The sequence below is a fragment of the Pongo abelii genome, chromosome 3, assembly GCF_028885655.2.
Source record: "Pongo abelii isolate AG06213 chromosome 3, NHGRI_mPonAbe1-v2.0_pri, whole genome shotgun sequence".
Lineage (NCBI taxonomy): Eukaryota > Metazoa > Chordata > Mammalia > Primates > Hominidae > Pongo > Pongo abelii.
The window spans coordinates 134,004,091-134,021,289 of NC_071988.2; the positions used below are offsets into that span (position 1 = coordinate 134,004,091).

The 17,199-nt window shown below is 34.8% G+C and overlaps 1 protein-coding gene across 2 annotated transcripts in view; it reads left to right on the forward strand.

Moving 5' to 3' along the window:
- Positions 1–17,199, forward strand: part of AP1AR (adaptor related protein complex 1 associated regulatory protein) — a 38,102-nt gene that overhangs the window by 12,178 nt on the left and 8,725 nt on the right. For both annotated transcript variants that reach the window (XM_002815070.5, XM_024246481.3), the window contains exons 2-5: positions 9,363–9,411; positions 10,914–10,940; positions 13,660–13,685; positions 16,664–16,760. In XM_002815070.5, coding sequence (XP_002815116.1) covers positions 9,363–9,411; positions 10,914–10,940; positions 13,660–13,685; positions 16,664–16,760 — 199 coding nt within the window. The remainder of the gene's footprint in view (positions 1–9,362; positions 9,412–10,913; positions 10,941–13,659; positions 13,686–16,663; positions 16,761–17,199) is intronic.

Below are 17,199 nucleotides of genomic sequence, written 5' to 3' on the forward strand. Positions count from 1 at the left end.
AGCTTATGTACCTCTTCAAATTTACTAGAAAAATAAAACTTCTTCAAAGTAATTATACTACTTTAAACTTTTACCAATAATGAATTTTCATTGCTCCATTTCCTAACTCTTGGTATTGTCAGATATTTTTTCAATCTGTTGATGTGAAATGCAATCTAATATTTGTGTCAAAACTTCATTGTACAATATTCCTATATACCAGCAACAAATACTGCATATTATAAAATTACCTTTTAAGATAGCAATGAAAAAATATAAGGAACTAGTAATCAATAATAGATGTGTAAGACTAGAACAACGTTTTTAAAGACGCCATCTAAATAAATGCAGGGCAATACCATTTTCAATGGGTAAAAAGACTCACTGTGCTAAAGATGTCCTCTGCCTATTTACTTGAAATTTAGTGCATTTGCAGTTAAAATCCTAATAGGAATTTTGTGGACTTAAGCTGATTCCAGCAATTTTTATGGAAGAGCAAAGGGCCATAAAAGACCCCACAAATTTTGAAGAAGGAAACTTGTCCTATCAGATTACAGACTCTAATAATTAAAACCCTGTTGTATTGCCACAGGATAAACTAATTGGTGAAAGGGCTAGAATATAATACCCAGGCTCTCTTAGTCAACTTGAAGGTGAAGCTCAGTAATGTTTATTTTTAAAAGGCAATTGTTTTATGCCACAGGATGAGAATAACTGCTTTTCTAAAACAGAGTTGTCAAGACTAAATACCTATATTGGAGGGTTTCTAAATGTAAAATGCCTAGTTCAGGGACTCATAACCATTTTTTTTTCTTTTGTACATCAGCTCCCAAAGATGTGCAGTAGTCTCCTGTCAGTAATAATTCAGTGTGATATTGATTTTTGCCCAAAGATGGGTGAAGGAGGCCTCCTTAGATTTACTCTTGCCATTTTCTGTTGTTGTTTCCTATGGTACCTCCAACATTCACACCTCCCAAAATCTCTGGTCAGTATAAACTTGGAGTTTTCTTACTGAGTTGTTTTGTTGTCATTATAAATGAAATTAATTTGAGATTGAGTAGGTTTAGTCAGAAGTTACAAATATGAAAGCAGAGAATACTGGTTTTTAGCTTCCTTATTTTTAAGCAATTATGTTTGCATAATAGAATCTTAGATTGTTCTGTACCAGTTTACACTATAATTTTATTTAGCAAATGTAGGAAGCTTTGTACAACATGACCTACTTATAGGCTAACAATAGGTCTGAAAAAGTAGGGTGGCTATTCTCCTTTATTTTTAGATTCTTAAGTAGTTACGATTGAAAATATTAGATCAGATTTTCTTTTAACTTTAAATGTCACCAGATTTATATACTCCTAATTTTTAGTGAAAATCTTTTTATGAATAATAGTTAATTAATAAAATAATGTTTTATGTGTAATACGATTAAACTTATTTTTTTCTTATAAGAATGCTCTAAAAGTACATAATGTGAACAGTGTTACATATAAAATTAGCACACTTAGATTCCAGGCTACACATGTTATCAGAACATGCACAGCAGTGTTTTCGGCTACAGAACTGTGATGGATTGAACATGGAGGGGGAAGAATTGAGGAAGATCTAAAAGATATTTATCTACGCTTGACCTTGGATATATGTTGAAAAGAGCTTACTTTTTGGAGTTTAGATACTTTACATAATTTTTTGTACTAAGTCCTCAAAATCCAGTGCATGTTTGACACATAATAGCCTTTAAAATTCAGACTAGCCACATTTCAGTTGCTCAATAGCCCCTTGTGGCTAGTGGTTATCATACTGGACATGCAGATCTATCCAGTAGGATAACAATACTTCATAGGATGATTCTGGGAAGGAAATGAATATAAGATACATATTTTACAAATAAGCTTTGTTCCTGACCCATTGTAGGTCCTCAGTAAATGCAAGCCTCTCTTTGCTCTCCATTATATTAATAGCTTGTTATGTTTTGGGTTTTGTAGCATATGTAGTTGGAATCTTCAAGTCAATAAAATATTGACTTTTTTTTCAAATTGAAGAAAATAAAATGTTCTTATTATTTCTCTAAACTAACAGTAATTGAGTCAGCTTTTGTAATAGATATTGCTGCTTTTGCTCATTTTGTTTCCTATCTTTCCTTCTAAGACTCAATTTTCACCTAAGATTATTAGAAATGTACATTAATAGTTGGCACCAAATTTCTGGCTTTAGACTGTGATCCAGTTTTCTTTTGTCTCATTTTTTTAATGATGCTGCCCTATATATATCTAAAACTTCATTCTTGAAAATATTCTCAACCAGCATCTATATAATAATGAAATATTACTACGCAGTACTTGGGGGACTTGAATAAGATGAGTTATGTGATTTTTCCTATGGCTACTTTTGCCGTCCCATTAATATATAATTTTAGGCTGGGTGTGGTGGCTCACACCTGTAATTCCAGCACTTTGGACGACTGAGGCAGGCAGATTGCTTGAGGCCAGGAGTTCAAGACCAGCCTGGCCAATATGGTGAAACTAAAAATACAAAAATCAGCTGGGCATGGTGGTGCACACTGTAGGCCCAGCTACTTGGGAGGCTGAGGCAGGAGAATCGCTTGAACCCAGGAGGCAGAGGTTGCAGTGAGCTGAGATCACACCACTGCACTCCAGCCTGGGCGACAGAGTGAGACTGTCTCAAAACAAACAAACAAACAAAAAATACATAATAATTTTGTTTGGGCAACCACATTGGTGATTTTGTCATGTCCCAGGCTCTCACCTTCAATCTTTTGGGTCAGGTGAGAAAACCAAGGTAAATTTAATAATTTAGAATGAGAAATGTAACTGTGAAGGAACTATATAGTACTTGTGTCTTTAGGTAAAGACATTATTTTACTATAAGCATAGAATAACAGAGTGGGAGGTGCTTAGTGAGTGTAGATTCAGAACAAAGAAAGTTAATTATACAATTCAAATAACCCATCACCTTGGAACACTACCATCCACTGGGACCAGATAGCCCAGTTCCTTGAACCAGGGGACTTTTCTACAGACAGTTTGGCTGAACTCTACCAACATTTCTTTCTCTATTTTGTATTCTTCTGTTTCTTCATTTTACACATCTTTTTAAAAATATGATTAACTTCCTTCTCTTTCTTTTAAATCTTGCAGGAGCCCTTCTGTTTCCTTAAGTTAACTTAGCATGTGAAGGTAACTGATCGATGATGTATTGTTTATAGCTTTAATTTCTGTTTTCTCTGTTTCCAACTTACTGGGAGATAACTCACTCTTCCTGTGTCCCCAAGGAAGAGACTATGCTTCCATTTCTCCATATTACTTAGAAGTAAAATCCCTAGAAACAATAGGCATATGTATATATTGGTAGTAACATGAAGTATATGTATGGGAGGGGAAAAATTGCTGACATTGCATCTTTGTCTACAGACAACCTTATTGGAACAGCAAAAGCAAGCAAGATAAATTTCCTGGGTGTGAAGAAAAGAAGAAAAGAAAAGTACTTTTACTGATCTGAGATTGAGAAGTAGCTCCAGGGTTAAATATAGGAATACTTGTAAGGAGTTTTTGGACTGATGTTTATGTTAACGTTGTAGGTTTCGAATTTGAATAGAGGAGTCTCACCCAGACTGTAACTTTGTATGAATGTGAAGCTCAAGGCATCTAAAAACACAAACCTGCTTCTTTCCCAGGCTTCCTCATCTTGGTAAATAACAAATCCATCCTAATTGTTCAGGCCTCAGAGTTAGGAGATAGCCTAGATTTTTCCTTTTTACACACATCCTTATATCTAATACATTAGCAAATTCTGTCAGCCCTGTCTTCAGAATTACTTCTCATTACTCCCACTATTGTTACTGTGATTCAAGCCGCCATCATTTCTTCGCTCTACTATTATAATAGCTTTATAATTGGCCTCTTAAAAAACATACGTCAGCTTGTCTTTTAAGGATCTTCCAGTGAAGTTCTTACAGCTAGTAGATTCTTAAGGAATGATAGAATGTAAAAATCATTGTTTTTGTACTCTCTAGTGAAATAATGGAACTGAGTACTGACTATCAATGGATGCTAAAAACCATTTGGTAAAAGCTTGATGTGAAACATTATGATGGATGGATTAGGCTAACATAAATATCCTAACTTACAGATCATCAGTAAAAGTGAGGCAGGCAAAAATAAAGTACCTTATGATTTGATTCAATAGCAAGTACCATTAGTGAAGCATTCTTGCCTAAAAAAATTAAACTCAGTATAATCAAGCTTTTAAATCAAATTACTAATTTGCCAGAAATACAGGGGATAGAAGAAAAAGTTAAATAACACGAAGAGGAAAAATATCAGGTAAATCCAGAAAGTGAGAAATTTTGTAGGACAAGTGACACAATTTGTCTAACAAATCAGTGGCATGAAAACAGACACTGGTGCTGGGAAGGGGGCTGATATGGACTAAAAGAGGTGCAAGAGGCCTAACAAGCAAACATACTGTGTGGCTTTTGTTTGATTCTGATTTGAACAAATCATGTGTAAAAAGATAATCAGGGAAATAGAAATATAGACTGGACTGGACATTAGATAATATTAAAGAATTACTTTAAACTTCGTTGGTATGTTAGCTTTTTATAAAAAAAAAACAGTTCTTAATACTTTAATTAGAGATGCAAATTGAGGTAGGGGTAAGATAACATGTCTGAGATTTGCTGTAAAATACTAACAAAAAATAAAACAAAAAGGAGTATAGTATAAATGAAACATGATCGGGAAGTAGTAACTTTTTAAGTGCGGTAATGGGTACAGGGGGGCTTATCAATCTCTTCTCTCTGCTTTTGTGCATATTTGAAAAGGTTCATGATAAAAGTTTTAAAAAACAGTGTGAATGCTAAAGACAAAAATCTCTTCTGTGAGTTCTTATCTAATTAATATTAAAATCTAAAACTCTTCCCATGGTCTGTAAAGGCCTGTGATCTGACCCTGGCTATCTCTCAGACCTTGTCTCCCTTCCTTCTTCATTCCAGCCATTCTGACCCTCTCGCCTTCTTAGAATGTGCCAAGTAGAGTTTTGCTTCAGAGCGTTTGCTTTTGCTTTTCCTCTGTTTAGAATTCTTTTCCTCCAAATATCTGTGTAGCTGGCTTCCTCATTTCCTTGGGGCCTTTGTTCTGCTTTTGCTTTAACTGAGAAGTCTGCCTTGACCACCCTACATAAAATAACCTCCTGGCCGGGCGCGGTGGCTCACGCCTGTAATCCCAGCACTTTGGGAGGCTGAGGCAGACAGATCACCTGAGGTCAGGAGTTCAAGACCAGCCTGACCAACATGGAGAAACCCTGTCTCTACTAAAAATACAAAAAATTAGCGGGGCATGGTGGTACATGCCTGTAATCCCAGCTACTTGGCAGGCTGAGGCAGGAGAATTGCTTGAACCCAGCGGGTGGAGGTTGTGGTGAGCCAAGATCGTGCCATTGCACTCCAGCCTGGGCAACAAGAGCAAAACTCCATCTCAAAAAATAAAATAAAATAACCTCCCTCCTCCAATCATGATCCTCACTTACTCTAAGGTACTTTAAAAAAAAAAAAAAAATGTATAGGCTTGGTGCAGTGGCTCACGCCTGTAATCTCAACACTTTGGGAGGCCAAGGTGGGTGGATCACCTGAGGTCAGGAGCTTGAGACCAGCCTGGCCAAAGTGAAACTCCGTCTGTACTAAAAATACAAAAATTAGCCGGGTGTGGTGGTGGGCACCTGTAATCCCAGCTACTCGGGAGGCTGAGGCAGGAGAATCACTTGAACCCGGGAGGTGGAGGTTGCAGTGAGTCGAGATCCAGCCACTACACTCCAGCCTGGGTAGGAGTGAGACTCTGTCTCAAAAAAGAAATATATATATATATATATATATATATATATATAATTTTTCTAGATTTAGGGGGTACAGCTGCAGATTTCTTACCTGTATATATTGCATAGCGAGATACCATCTTGTGCCAGTCAGAATGGCCATTACTGAAAAGTTAAAAAGCAATAGATGTTGGCGAGGATATGGGGAAAAGGGAACACTTAGCCACTGTTGATGGGAATGTGAATTAGTACAAACTTTATGGAAAACAGCATGAGGTACTTTTATTTCGTGGCAATTACTATCATCTGATGCATTTATCTATGTGTTTATTATCATTCATTCCCAAATTGTTAGCTCCAAGGTGGCAGTTGTATTGCCAGCATCTAGAACAGTGCCAGGCACTTTAGAAGCACTTGATAAATATTTATGAAATAAAAGTGTAAATATTTATGAAATAAAAGTGTAAAACTTAAAGTTTAATAGTTGAGTACTTCCATTCCTTTCCCCAGTTGTTCCGCTTACCCTTCACTTACATTCTCATCCTTACCTAGGAGCAAGTAGTGAAGGATTGATTGTCAAGAGCCTCATCGAGAACAAAACTGAAGGAAAGAACAGAAAATGCAGGATAGTTTATTATAGGAAACATTGTAAAAGGTATATTCCAAATTTGCTAGGCTTTTAAGCATCCAATAATATGGAAAGATTTGAGTTTTCATTTTTCGTTTCTTAAAAGCTCTCTGAAATCTGAAATGGTCCTTTCAAACCATTAGAAAGTTGGCTTTCTAATTATTTTTAAAACATATACATTGCGTAGAATATAGAAAAGTATGTGAAAAGTTATGGTTTTATATGCCTGGAAGTTGGCAAAATGTCAGTGACTGAATTTAATACATCACATGTCTGAGGGTCCTATTCAGTCATCAATAATGTTTGAACAAGTAAACATAATTCAAGCATACTTGAATAAGTAACTTAATTCATGAAATATATACATATTATGTTTCTTGGTATTTTCAGATAAGTCACAGGATAAAGCTCCCCTGATAAAAATGTTAACCCTGAGTTTGCCAAATTGAATATTTACTTTATCAGTATAATCTTAGCTTTTATTGTGGTAGGAGTCAAGATATACATTTTGTGAACAAAGTCTCAATCTAATCCATTTTAAAAGGAAAGCTTGAATTTTTTCCCAAATGTATTTTGCTTTTCTCTTTATCTTGTTTTATTTATTGCTATTCTTAATTGACTCCCTTGTCATATCACTTATGTTTATTAATCAGGACTTTGTGGGGGACAGAAGCCCAGTTAAAACTATCTTAGGCAAAGGGTAGAATTGATAATAGGGATGTTAGGTTTCTCAACTAATAACCAAACCATGAGCAGGCTGGGATGCATATGCTTCTTAGGGATGATTTTGATGCTGTCAGAGCACTCTTTCAGCTGATTTCATTCCTCTCATTGCGCAGTCAGAAAGCATAATCCCCCACAACTCTCTAGAGCTCTCAGAAGGATATTGTCTCTCCTTGCTCAGTTTCTGTGTAACCCTGAACCAGTCAAATGAGGTGTGAAGGATTGATTGATTGTAGCTTAGTCAGATGCTCAGGGATTCAGAGTCGTGTGAGAACGTGAGTGTCCTCACTATAGCTGGCTGTGAATAGAGGGGACAGAAAAGGGAGATATTTACAGCAGATAACACTTTTGCCTACTACTAAAGTTAGTTTGTATTATCTATGTATAATTAGACTAGAACATGGTGTTCTGCCATCTAATACAAATGTAGTATAACAGTTACCTTGGTTTCAACAGTGTTCTACTTAGCTTTGGGCTTTGCCACAGCAGTGAAGTCATACTGATGGCTCCTATTGATAGTGTTACTGAGCTTTATTTCTAATTATTCAGCTGTACCACTCAATAAACCTGGAGGAGGAAACAGATTAATCAGAGACGGATTCTTCATTCAGGGAAGATAGTGATGGTTGCAGGGAGAGAAGCATATAGCACTGTAAGCAGGAATCCTAATGCCAGAACCCAGTGCTACTACTGAAGGTTCAACTCATTTCTGTATTTGTTTGATAAATAAAGGAGAGAGAAGAGTGGAAGCACTAGATAGAGCATTAAGGGTATTGCATTTATATTGGATATAGTCCATGAAATCCATGGAATTGTAATACCAAATTCTTTGCTTTTTACCAATGATCTTAGCGGGCAATAACACAGATTTGCATCTATCAGCAGATAAAGATTATAGCAGGAAAAATAGTTTCCATAATTTCATTGCTATTTTTTTCCTTCAGTCATGATATGGCATTCTCTTTCACTAAACCTTCATCCACACACATACACATAATACAAAGAATTCTGCACTTTGGGAGTACCAGAATTTCTTAAGCCCAAGAGTTTGAGACCAGGCTGGGTAACATATTGAGACCTCGTCTCTACAAAAAATAAGTGAAGCCAAGCATGGTGGTGCATGCCTGTATTACTAGCTACTGGGGAGGCTGAGGCAGGAGGATCACTTGAGCCAAGGAGTGCGAAGCTGCAATGAGTCAGGATTGCGCCACTGCACTCCAGCTTGGGTGACATAGTAAGACCTTGTCTCCAAAAAAAAAAAAGAAAAGCAAAAGAATTCTGTCCTAACCCCAGGATTCTTCCTGTTTCTTAAAAGTGTGCTGTCTGTCCATGAATCCTGATGCTTTAGGAACACTTAGTACAAATTTGGATCCCCACTGTATGGGGATGGAGTTCTCCATCAGTTTTGGCAGCTGTAACAGGAGCCACATTATGACTGAAAGTCTCAATTTCCTGGCACTTCCAGTTACAAAGGACTGTGAGTGGCCCTGTCCTGGGATGCCAGCTTGGATGCTGTAGTACTTAGAATGTAGACATATCTTTGGAGAAGATATAATAAAGAAGATTCCTATTTGACTACGTATAAGTTTAATAGGAGCAGAAAAGAATGATTAAAATAAAGTCAATATTTGGCCCTAGTTGGAAAAAATAATGTAATGGATTGTTTGATTGACATGTATATGCATTGTTTTTCTCTTTTATTTGTGAGGGCATGGGAAGATAACAAAGTCTTGAATAAAGATACATGATTCCACCACCAAAGATAACTACTCTTAGCATATTGACATATATACTTTTAGATACTTAATGTTTTGTGTATTTTTAACAAAATTGAGAACATATTCTTTTTTATATATTATTTAACACATCAGTATTTTTAACGAGGTACTTTTCTTGATGTAAAAATAATGAGATACATTTTAAAATGTATTCTACTCAATGTAGTAAATAAATTAATTATTACAGATTTAGTAAATATTAGTGCCAATAGAAAGAAATACTGGTTGACTAAACCAAGTCATAATGAAGTTTAAAAATCTGGACTTTTTATATTCTTAGGTAAATTTTGTTGTTCTTTTTTTATAAATATAACTATATGTTAGAGATTTTAAAGTTGCTCTTGAGGAAATAAATGTTTTTATGCTATATATTAATTCAATCTTAGAGTTAATTGTGTTTTTTAAAGTTATTCTGTTTTCCTTCCCAGATCCAAGTATTTTAGAACATGCTCAAGAGGTGAGCACTTAACAATAGAGGTAAGTAGTCGTTAATTTGATTGGATTAAAAGTGCCTTCAGAAAGGCGGAAGGGGCTTTTTGTTGTAAAGAGGGAAAGATCTGGACCCAAATTTAGAATGGACTGTTTATATTTCAATATTATTCATGTTAGTGAAGATTGAAAGAGTTGGAGCAGTGAGGGAAGGAATGAGTAGGAAGAAGTTTGCAGAGGATTATGGTTCTGTTTTTCTAATAGCTTTTTCCCCCACCCTACATAAGTCAGGGAGAAGGTACTCTTCTGTCAGTAATAGTGGCTCACTAGGGCAGTGGGTATAATGAGAGGTGGTTGGCCTGCCCCAGCAGGGAGGAGTCCAGAAACAAAGCAGGAAGTTGAGTTTAAGCAACTCCACAGCAGAATCACCAAGTCACTTTTTCTTTGAATGTAAAATATAATAATAGAAACTACCATTTATTCCTTACCTACTATAAACTAGCCACTCCACCATACAAATTAAGAATATCATCACAACTCTGTTGTAAACAGGTGGTGGTCACCCTGTTTCATGGATGAAAAATCAGAGGCTTAGACAGGTGGAGAAATTGGGCTATATTACACAACCTATAAGTGGCAAAACCTAAATTCTAGTCCAAACTGCCTGGCTCCAAAGCTTGAACACTGTACTTTATGGCCTTTTATATTAATAAGGAAACATGTGTAAGGCAGGAATTAAATATTTAAAAATCACAAACCAATATAAAAATAAGATAAAGATAATAACTTTAACAGTTTTATTCTTTTTTTAGAGAGATTCCTTAATTTTCTAAACCTTTTGAATTCATTGTTTCCTCTCAATCTTTAAGCCAAACAGTATTGACAATAAAACACCTTTTCTTTCAGGTGGTTACTTATAAAGTTATTTATATTTAAAATACAAACATTTTAGTGATATAATAGTAATGACTTTTATTAGGTCACTGACATAATAGTGTTAATCACATTATGATCAAACTGTTTACATTCCTATCTCTAGAAAGACATTGTATTTGGGAATAGTAACTACCATTTAGTAGATTTTCAGTAAATAACTATATGAATGGATAGATGAATAAATATAAACATGTAGGGAAATTCTTATTTGGTATCTTTTAGTGTCCATTCCTTGAATAATTTTCCTTCTTATGACATTTGTTCTGAAGTCAAGTGAAGTGGAATATTCTGGTAGCATGGAATTAAATTACTTGTATGAAATATGCAATTCAGATGAAAGTTTTAGTTCTGATTTGTGTAGAAAATTGCTATAATTCTCCTGTTTGATTTTCATTCATAGAAAGTCATAAATTAAAATAGTATATGCTTGCCTTGGCCATTTTGTAGGACTGTTAAATATATCAAATGAAATGATGTATTAAAGAGGCATTTGAATTAAATAGCTTACAAATATAAAGGTATATTATTTTTAAGTGAAAAAAGTAACATAATTTCTTGAGATGTATACCTAAGACAAATATTCCTCTTAACACTTAGCTTTTTTGTCCTTTCAGTTTGAGAATCTAGTAGAAAGTGATGAAGTAAGTATTTCCATAATAGTACAAAACTTGTATTTGTTTTTCTCATTAATCGTCTCATTAGTTCTAACAATTATGTTTACAATTTTTATTATTTTTGTTTTAGAATTTGTATTTTCTGGTTTTTATTTTTACTTTTTAGTTCTTTATTATTTCTTTCTTTTACTAATTTATATTAGAAAATAATTCCAAATTTTTTTACTATCTAAGATACACTATACACACACACAGGATTTAAAGCATTATACAGAAACCCGAGGAACTTCAGAAAGTTGTACTTCTAATATTTCTAACCTCTTGCCATTAGGTAGGTAAAATACCTCACAATCCAGAGTAGACCCATTGTCTTTTGTTGTTGTTGCTGTTGTTTTCTTTTTAAGAGACAAGATCTCGCTATGTTGCCCAGGCTGGACTCAAACTCCTGGGCTCGAGCAGTCCTCCTGCCTCAGCTGAGTAGCTGGGACCATCGGTGTATACCACTTCACCCAGCTTTGGAGTAGGCCTATTCTTTATAGTTTTCATAGATTCTGATGTCAGATTTTCTACATGTTTATTCTACAGTTTCTGACTTTAGCCATCATCTCTTTTATCAGTTATTCTTTATGTTGGTTTTCTACATTTCATCTCATAAAACTCAGCAAGTTTTAAGATGCTTCTCAAATACAGAAATGTTAAAAATGAGAAGGGAGTGCATTTTAGAATCAGCAAAATGTGATGTATATTTCAACATTTGATCTTAGTCAAAAGGCTAAGAAGCATTTCTTATGCATTGGTATAGTTAGAACTTTAGTTTGTATGCTAATTTGCAACTTCACTAAATTAATTGTGTACGTTTCTGCAAATTACTTAACCTCCCTGGGCCTACTTTCTACATCTTTAAAATTGGTTAGACTAGAAGAACACTGAAAGTTGATACTTTGTCATTTTTGTTTTCTAGGGAAAGAAGAAAATATTAATATTTTCCTTTAAAAATGTATTCTTTAGTCCAGCCTTTCTCAGAGTATGTATAGAATACTAGTCTCAGAATGTAAATTAGCATGTAAAAGATTCTGAGATAGACTATTGTTAAACTGAATTATTTAAACTTGTTCAACTCAGCTCTTCATAAATTAACGCGGGTAAAAATCCTTTTTTAAAATAATAATACGTATTTTTCATCTGATAGGACACATTTTGGAAACTATTTTAGCCGTTTGTTCTCCCAGTAAAATATCATTCCATTTCATAGAACTTATTTCTTTTCCTTCGCAAAGGTCACTTTTGTCTTCATGTCTTTCTCTTAAAAAGTTTAAGCAAACACTGGACATGATATTTTTAAAGCATCTGACAAGTGTTAAAAGTAAGCGTTCTTTCAGCCTCCAGTAGAATTCATCCCAGCATCATAACACTTTTCAAGAGAACTCGTGATTCCATGGATTTTCCTAAGATGCTTTTTGTTTGGTTGACTGAGGATTTTTTTGTTTATTTTTGTTTTTGCTAACCCCTCTTTTCCTCTCTCATTTACTTCGTATTTTGTGTTGGGTTTAGTTGAATGTCATCCTGTTTCGTAGTGCTACTTTCTAAACTAATGTGGACCATTTGGAATTTTATTTCTGCTATTATATTGTAACTTTCAGATATGAATAGTTTAAATGTGTAAGAAATAGGCATAAACCTGAATAAATCCTGAAAATAGTTACGCTTTGCTTTGGAGGAAAAAACTACAGATAATTTCGTAGCCTTGTGAAAGAAAACAAAAAGTTCATTCTCATTATTGTAATTATGTTCGATAAAGTTGCTGTAAATGCTAAATTAGTGAATGCTGAAGCATTACTGCAGGGGAAATACAAGGTTAGGTTCCTACAAGCCTCTGATCACAATATGTTCATCAACCAATCAGTATATAGCCTCATTCAATGTGCGTTTCTGTGTAAGACACTGCATTAAACATGTATTATTGATTCATTAACTTTGAACTCACAGCCAGTAGCACAAACTCATGCTTGTATGAAGCTTACATAACACACATATTTTCCCCGTAACACACATCATAGCTTTCTTGGACTTTAGGAACACTGGAATACTTAGAGGACATTTTAAACAGAAATCACCAGCAAAAAAGCACAAAAATGCAAACAATGTGGCATTCAATAGACTGTAAAAAGGATACTTGTTTATAGCATGAGAGCTGAAACAAGAAAGCAGAGTGTCTGTTGCCCTGTTCTACCTCATCTGGGAATGTGCATTGCTGAGCAACTCAAAATTTTTACTGCTCCATGCCTGTCCTTGAATGACCAAGAGAGCTCAAATACTGATTTTGTGGTTACAAGTAAATTTTCCAAGTAGGCAAATGTGCAAATACAGAAACTGCAAAAAAAATGAGGATCAACTGTTAATATAAATGAGAACATAGAGAATATGTTGTCTAATACCATCTTGACCCCAGTTCATTTGGTATATAACAAATATTTGTTAAAAAAAAATTAAGAAATGTCTAGCAAATGGTTTTATGTAATTAAGCTAGATAGTAAACTAAATTTTGCTTTGGAGAAGTAGCAAAATTTTAAAGCTTTTTCTTTCAAATATTTTTAATAGTGAAATATATTTAATAGTGAAATGTATTTACTCTGATAAAAAAATGGGTACGTTGAAAGTATTTAGATTAAATAAAAATTGTATTGGTTACTTTAAATAGAATTTAGCTAATGAATTTGTTTTAATTGTTTAATTAATTTTTGTACAGGGGGAGAGCCCAGGAAGCAATCATAGGTAAGGCTTTGTTAAAAAAACAAACAAACAAAAAAAAACTTCTATGCAAACTGTAAGAAAACTCTCTTAAGAAGTCAGGCTTTATCATTTGCTTGCTTTGAGACATTAAACAGTTTACATTTCAGAACTTTCAGTTTTTTCTTTCTATAAGATTGAGACAAATATTATATATCTTAAAAGACTGTTTTAAATATTAAAGAATTTAATGTAAGTGCCTAGATGCTTTCCTGTTGTTACCTGTCATATGTTTTTTAGTTTTCTTAAAACCATTTAATATTGATAAGTACATTTCTTTTAAATTTTTTAACTTTATTACCCCTTTCCTTCCTTATGCATTCTAAAACTTGTTCTACTAAATTTTTTCACATCTTTTAATAGTAACTAAAACCTTATACTATAATTATTTAAGCAGCTTTTAAATATTTTATTAAAATTGTATGTGTTACTTGAAGAAGTATCTTTAAGTCAAAAGAGCGTTCTTAATTTCAAGAGAATATTTTTCATATACAGTGTTATATTATGAACAAATAATCCTTAATTTTTTTAGTTTAGCAAACATTTATTAAGCAACTATCATGTGCCAAGCACCGTGCTAGACACTGGGATTTTAAAAATCAGGCATGGTCTCTCCATTAGAAGAAAGAACATACTGGTCTGGGAGATAGATTCTCGAGATGACTAATTTCAATATGAGGTAGGGAAAGCAATTAAATAGTGATTATAGAACATTCTAGGGAACCCTAGAGAAAAGGCTGTTTGCCCAAAAGAAAATCCAAGAAGACATTTTTAAGGGGATAACACCTGGTGTTGATTGTTGAAAGGTTGGTTAATGCTAACTATCCAGGCAGAGCAGGAGGACATTAGAAATTGCATAAGCAAAGTGAGAGAATTGATTGTAAAGGGGCACAAGAAAAGTATGTAAGGTGATGGAAGTGTTACGTATCTTGCTTCCAGTGCAAGTTACATGAGTGTATACAATTATCAAAACAACTTTATGAACTGAACACTTAAAATCTATATTTCATTTTATTTAAGTTATACTTCAAAGAAAAAATTTTAAAGCCCTAATATACAACTAGGGCTAGCAGAAGTTAGAGCTGGAGGGACAGAAGTAGGAGATAATACCTATAAATGGCTAGTTAACCATGATAGTTACCAAGATTACCTAACTGAGGTGGGGGTTTGGGGAGAGGTGGAGCATGGTGAGAGAGCAAGGATCTGAGGATTGACTAGGCGGACACTAGAAGAGGATTCTGAAGATGACCAAGAAGTAGTAGGCAAAAAGAAGAACCAGGAGAGCTTGGGAAGCCAAGGGAGGGGAGACAGGCAGACAGATGGGAATGGTTAACACTGTCCCATGAAACTGAGGTAGTAAGATAAGGACTTAAAATTGTCTATTGTATTTGGCAACATAGAAGCCATTGATTACCTTCGCTAGAGTTACTGGAGTTATGGGAGCAGAGGCAGACTGCAGCAAGTTGACAAGTGAATGGGAGGTAAGGACATGAAGGCAAGAGAAGAACAGTAGTTAAGAACGAGAGCTACACTACCTGGGGTTCAGATTCTAGCTTTGCCACATACTATATGACTTACTTAGCCATACTCTTAATCTGTCTTCATTTCACTTCCCTCATATGTATAATCCTTATATCTACCTTAGAGGGTTGTTGTGAGGATTACAATTTGCTAATATATGTGAAGCATTTAGAAGAGCCAGGCACATAGTAAGTGCTAGGTATGCTGACTATTGATATTATACATTTAATTTCGGGACTTGGCTGAGAAAAAAGAGGGAGCAGTAGCTTGAGATAGATACAGGTCAAATGGAGGTTTTTTCTAAGTTTCTTCTTCTTTCCTTCCTTCCTTCACATGGAAGAGAGGTGCAGACAGACAAAAGGAATAGGTTAAAGGTAAAAGAGAGGTACTAATTGATAGAACAAGGTCCCAGAGAATTCCCTGGAGTGGGGCAGGAGAGATGGGCTCAATGGTGAATGAGTCAAGAGTGTAAATATAGTAGGTGACTCTGAACAAGTTAAGAACATTCCTCTTTAGAGGATGGTGAGGAGAATAGGAAGGATATATGTAAGTAAGTGGGGGTTGCCACAAAGTTGGAGCAATTCATGGTTGATACTCCTCATTTCTTAAAGTGGAGTGAAATTGCCTTTTAAGATAAAAAAGTATGAATAAGGAACTTGAGTATGTGAAGATTTTTAATTTGGTAGTGTAGGATATGTGAAGGAGTTGCCACATATATATAAAAGGACTACTGCTGGGGGCCGAGTGCCAAGTTGATGTCAGGTTTTCTCTAGCAGCCTGAAACAGAAAGGGCTGAACATGGAAATGACCCAGGGTCAGAATGTGAGTAAACCAAGTGAATATGGAATAATGATAGGAGTGCAAGAAGGTGAGTATGTTGGTAAGAAAGTAGTTCAGATCTGCCTTGGTGTCCATATTGGTTGTAAGTGAAGCAAGGCCAGAAGATGACTGGGACAGATAGACTGGGAGAAAAGGGAAGGATGAAGGGCCTGGGGAAGCCAGAGTGATTAAGCAGGATAAAATAGGAGGATTAAGAAGAGTTCCAGAATGGTATGAGGGCTGAGATCAGGGTGTAATAGTGTACTGATGTTTATATTTTATGATGAGTATCTTGGGATATGGTTTGGGGTATATACCCATAGGTCAGATGGCTGAAGCAGAGCCAGATGAAGGTAAATAAAATCCACATTTCCTAAAAGGTGGCTGTAATGCTTTAAAAACTATTCTGATATGGTATCATCTTACCAGTTTATATACTAGAATAATAGCAAGTGTTAGAATGTATACTTTTTACTCTTAGTAATTGAAGTTGTAGCAAATTGCTTTAACATTTTTAACAGCAAAATTTGAGAATTTCACTGGCTTTTTGAGTGTTTTATTTGGACTTAGACTCATCAGAAGTTTTTGTTTTTTCTTTTTCTCCTCCTCCTTTTTTTCTCTAGGCCTCTTACTGAGGAAGAAATTGTTGACCTAAGAGAAAGGCATTATGATTCCATTGCCGAAAAACAAAAAGATCTTGATAAGAAAATTCAAAAAGAGGTAAATTGTCTTTTATATTGCTTAAGTATGTGTTATCATAAAGAGAGAGTTGTCATTAAATAATATATTGTGTAGAGTCTTTGGACCTATGTTGAGATATATACAGATGAGTATGTTTTAAGAGTTAAAAAAAATCATTCCAGCCTATTATAATTTCTTTTAGTTTGGCTTAATTTATCAGAAATCATATGCTGCCAAAAAATGGAGATAGTACATTCTTTTAAAAATAATTTCTTAATTCACAAAGTAGGAACTCTGGCAAGAATATGCACCTTGGTATTTAAAACCAACTTTTAGAGCAGGCTCACACCTGTAATCCCAGCACACTGGGTGGCCGAGGCAGGCGGATTGCTTGAGCCCAAGAGGTTGAGACCAGCCTCAGCAACATGGCAAAACCCCGTCTCTACAAAAAATACAAAATTAGCTTGGTATGGTGGTG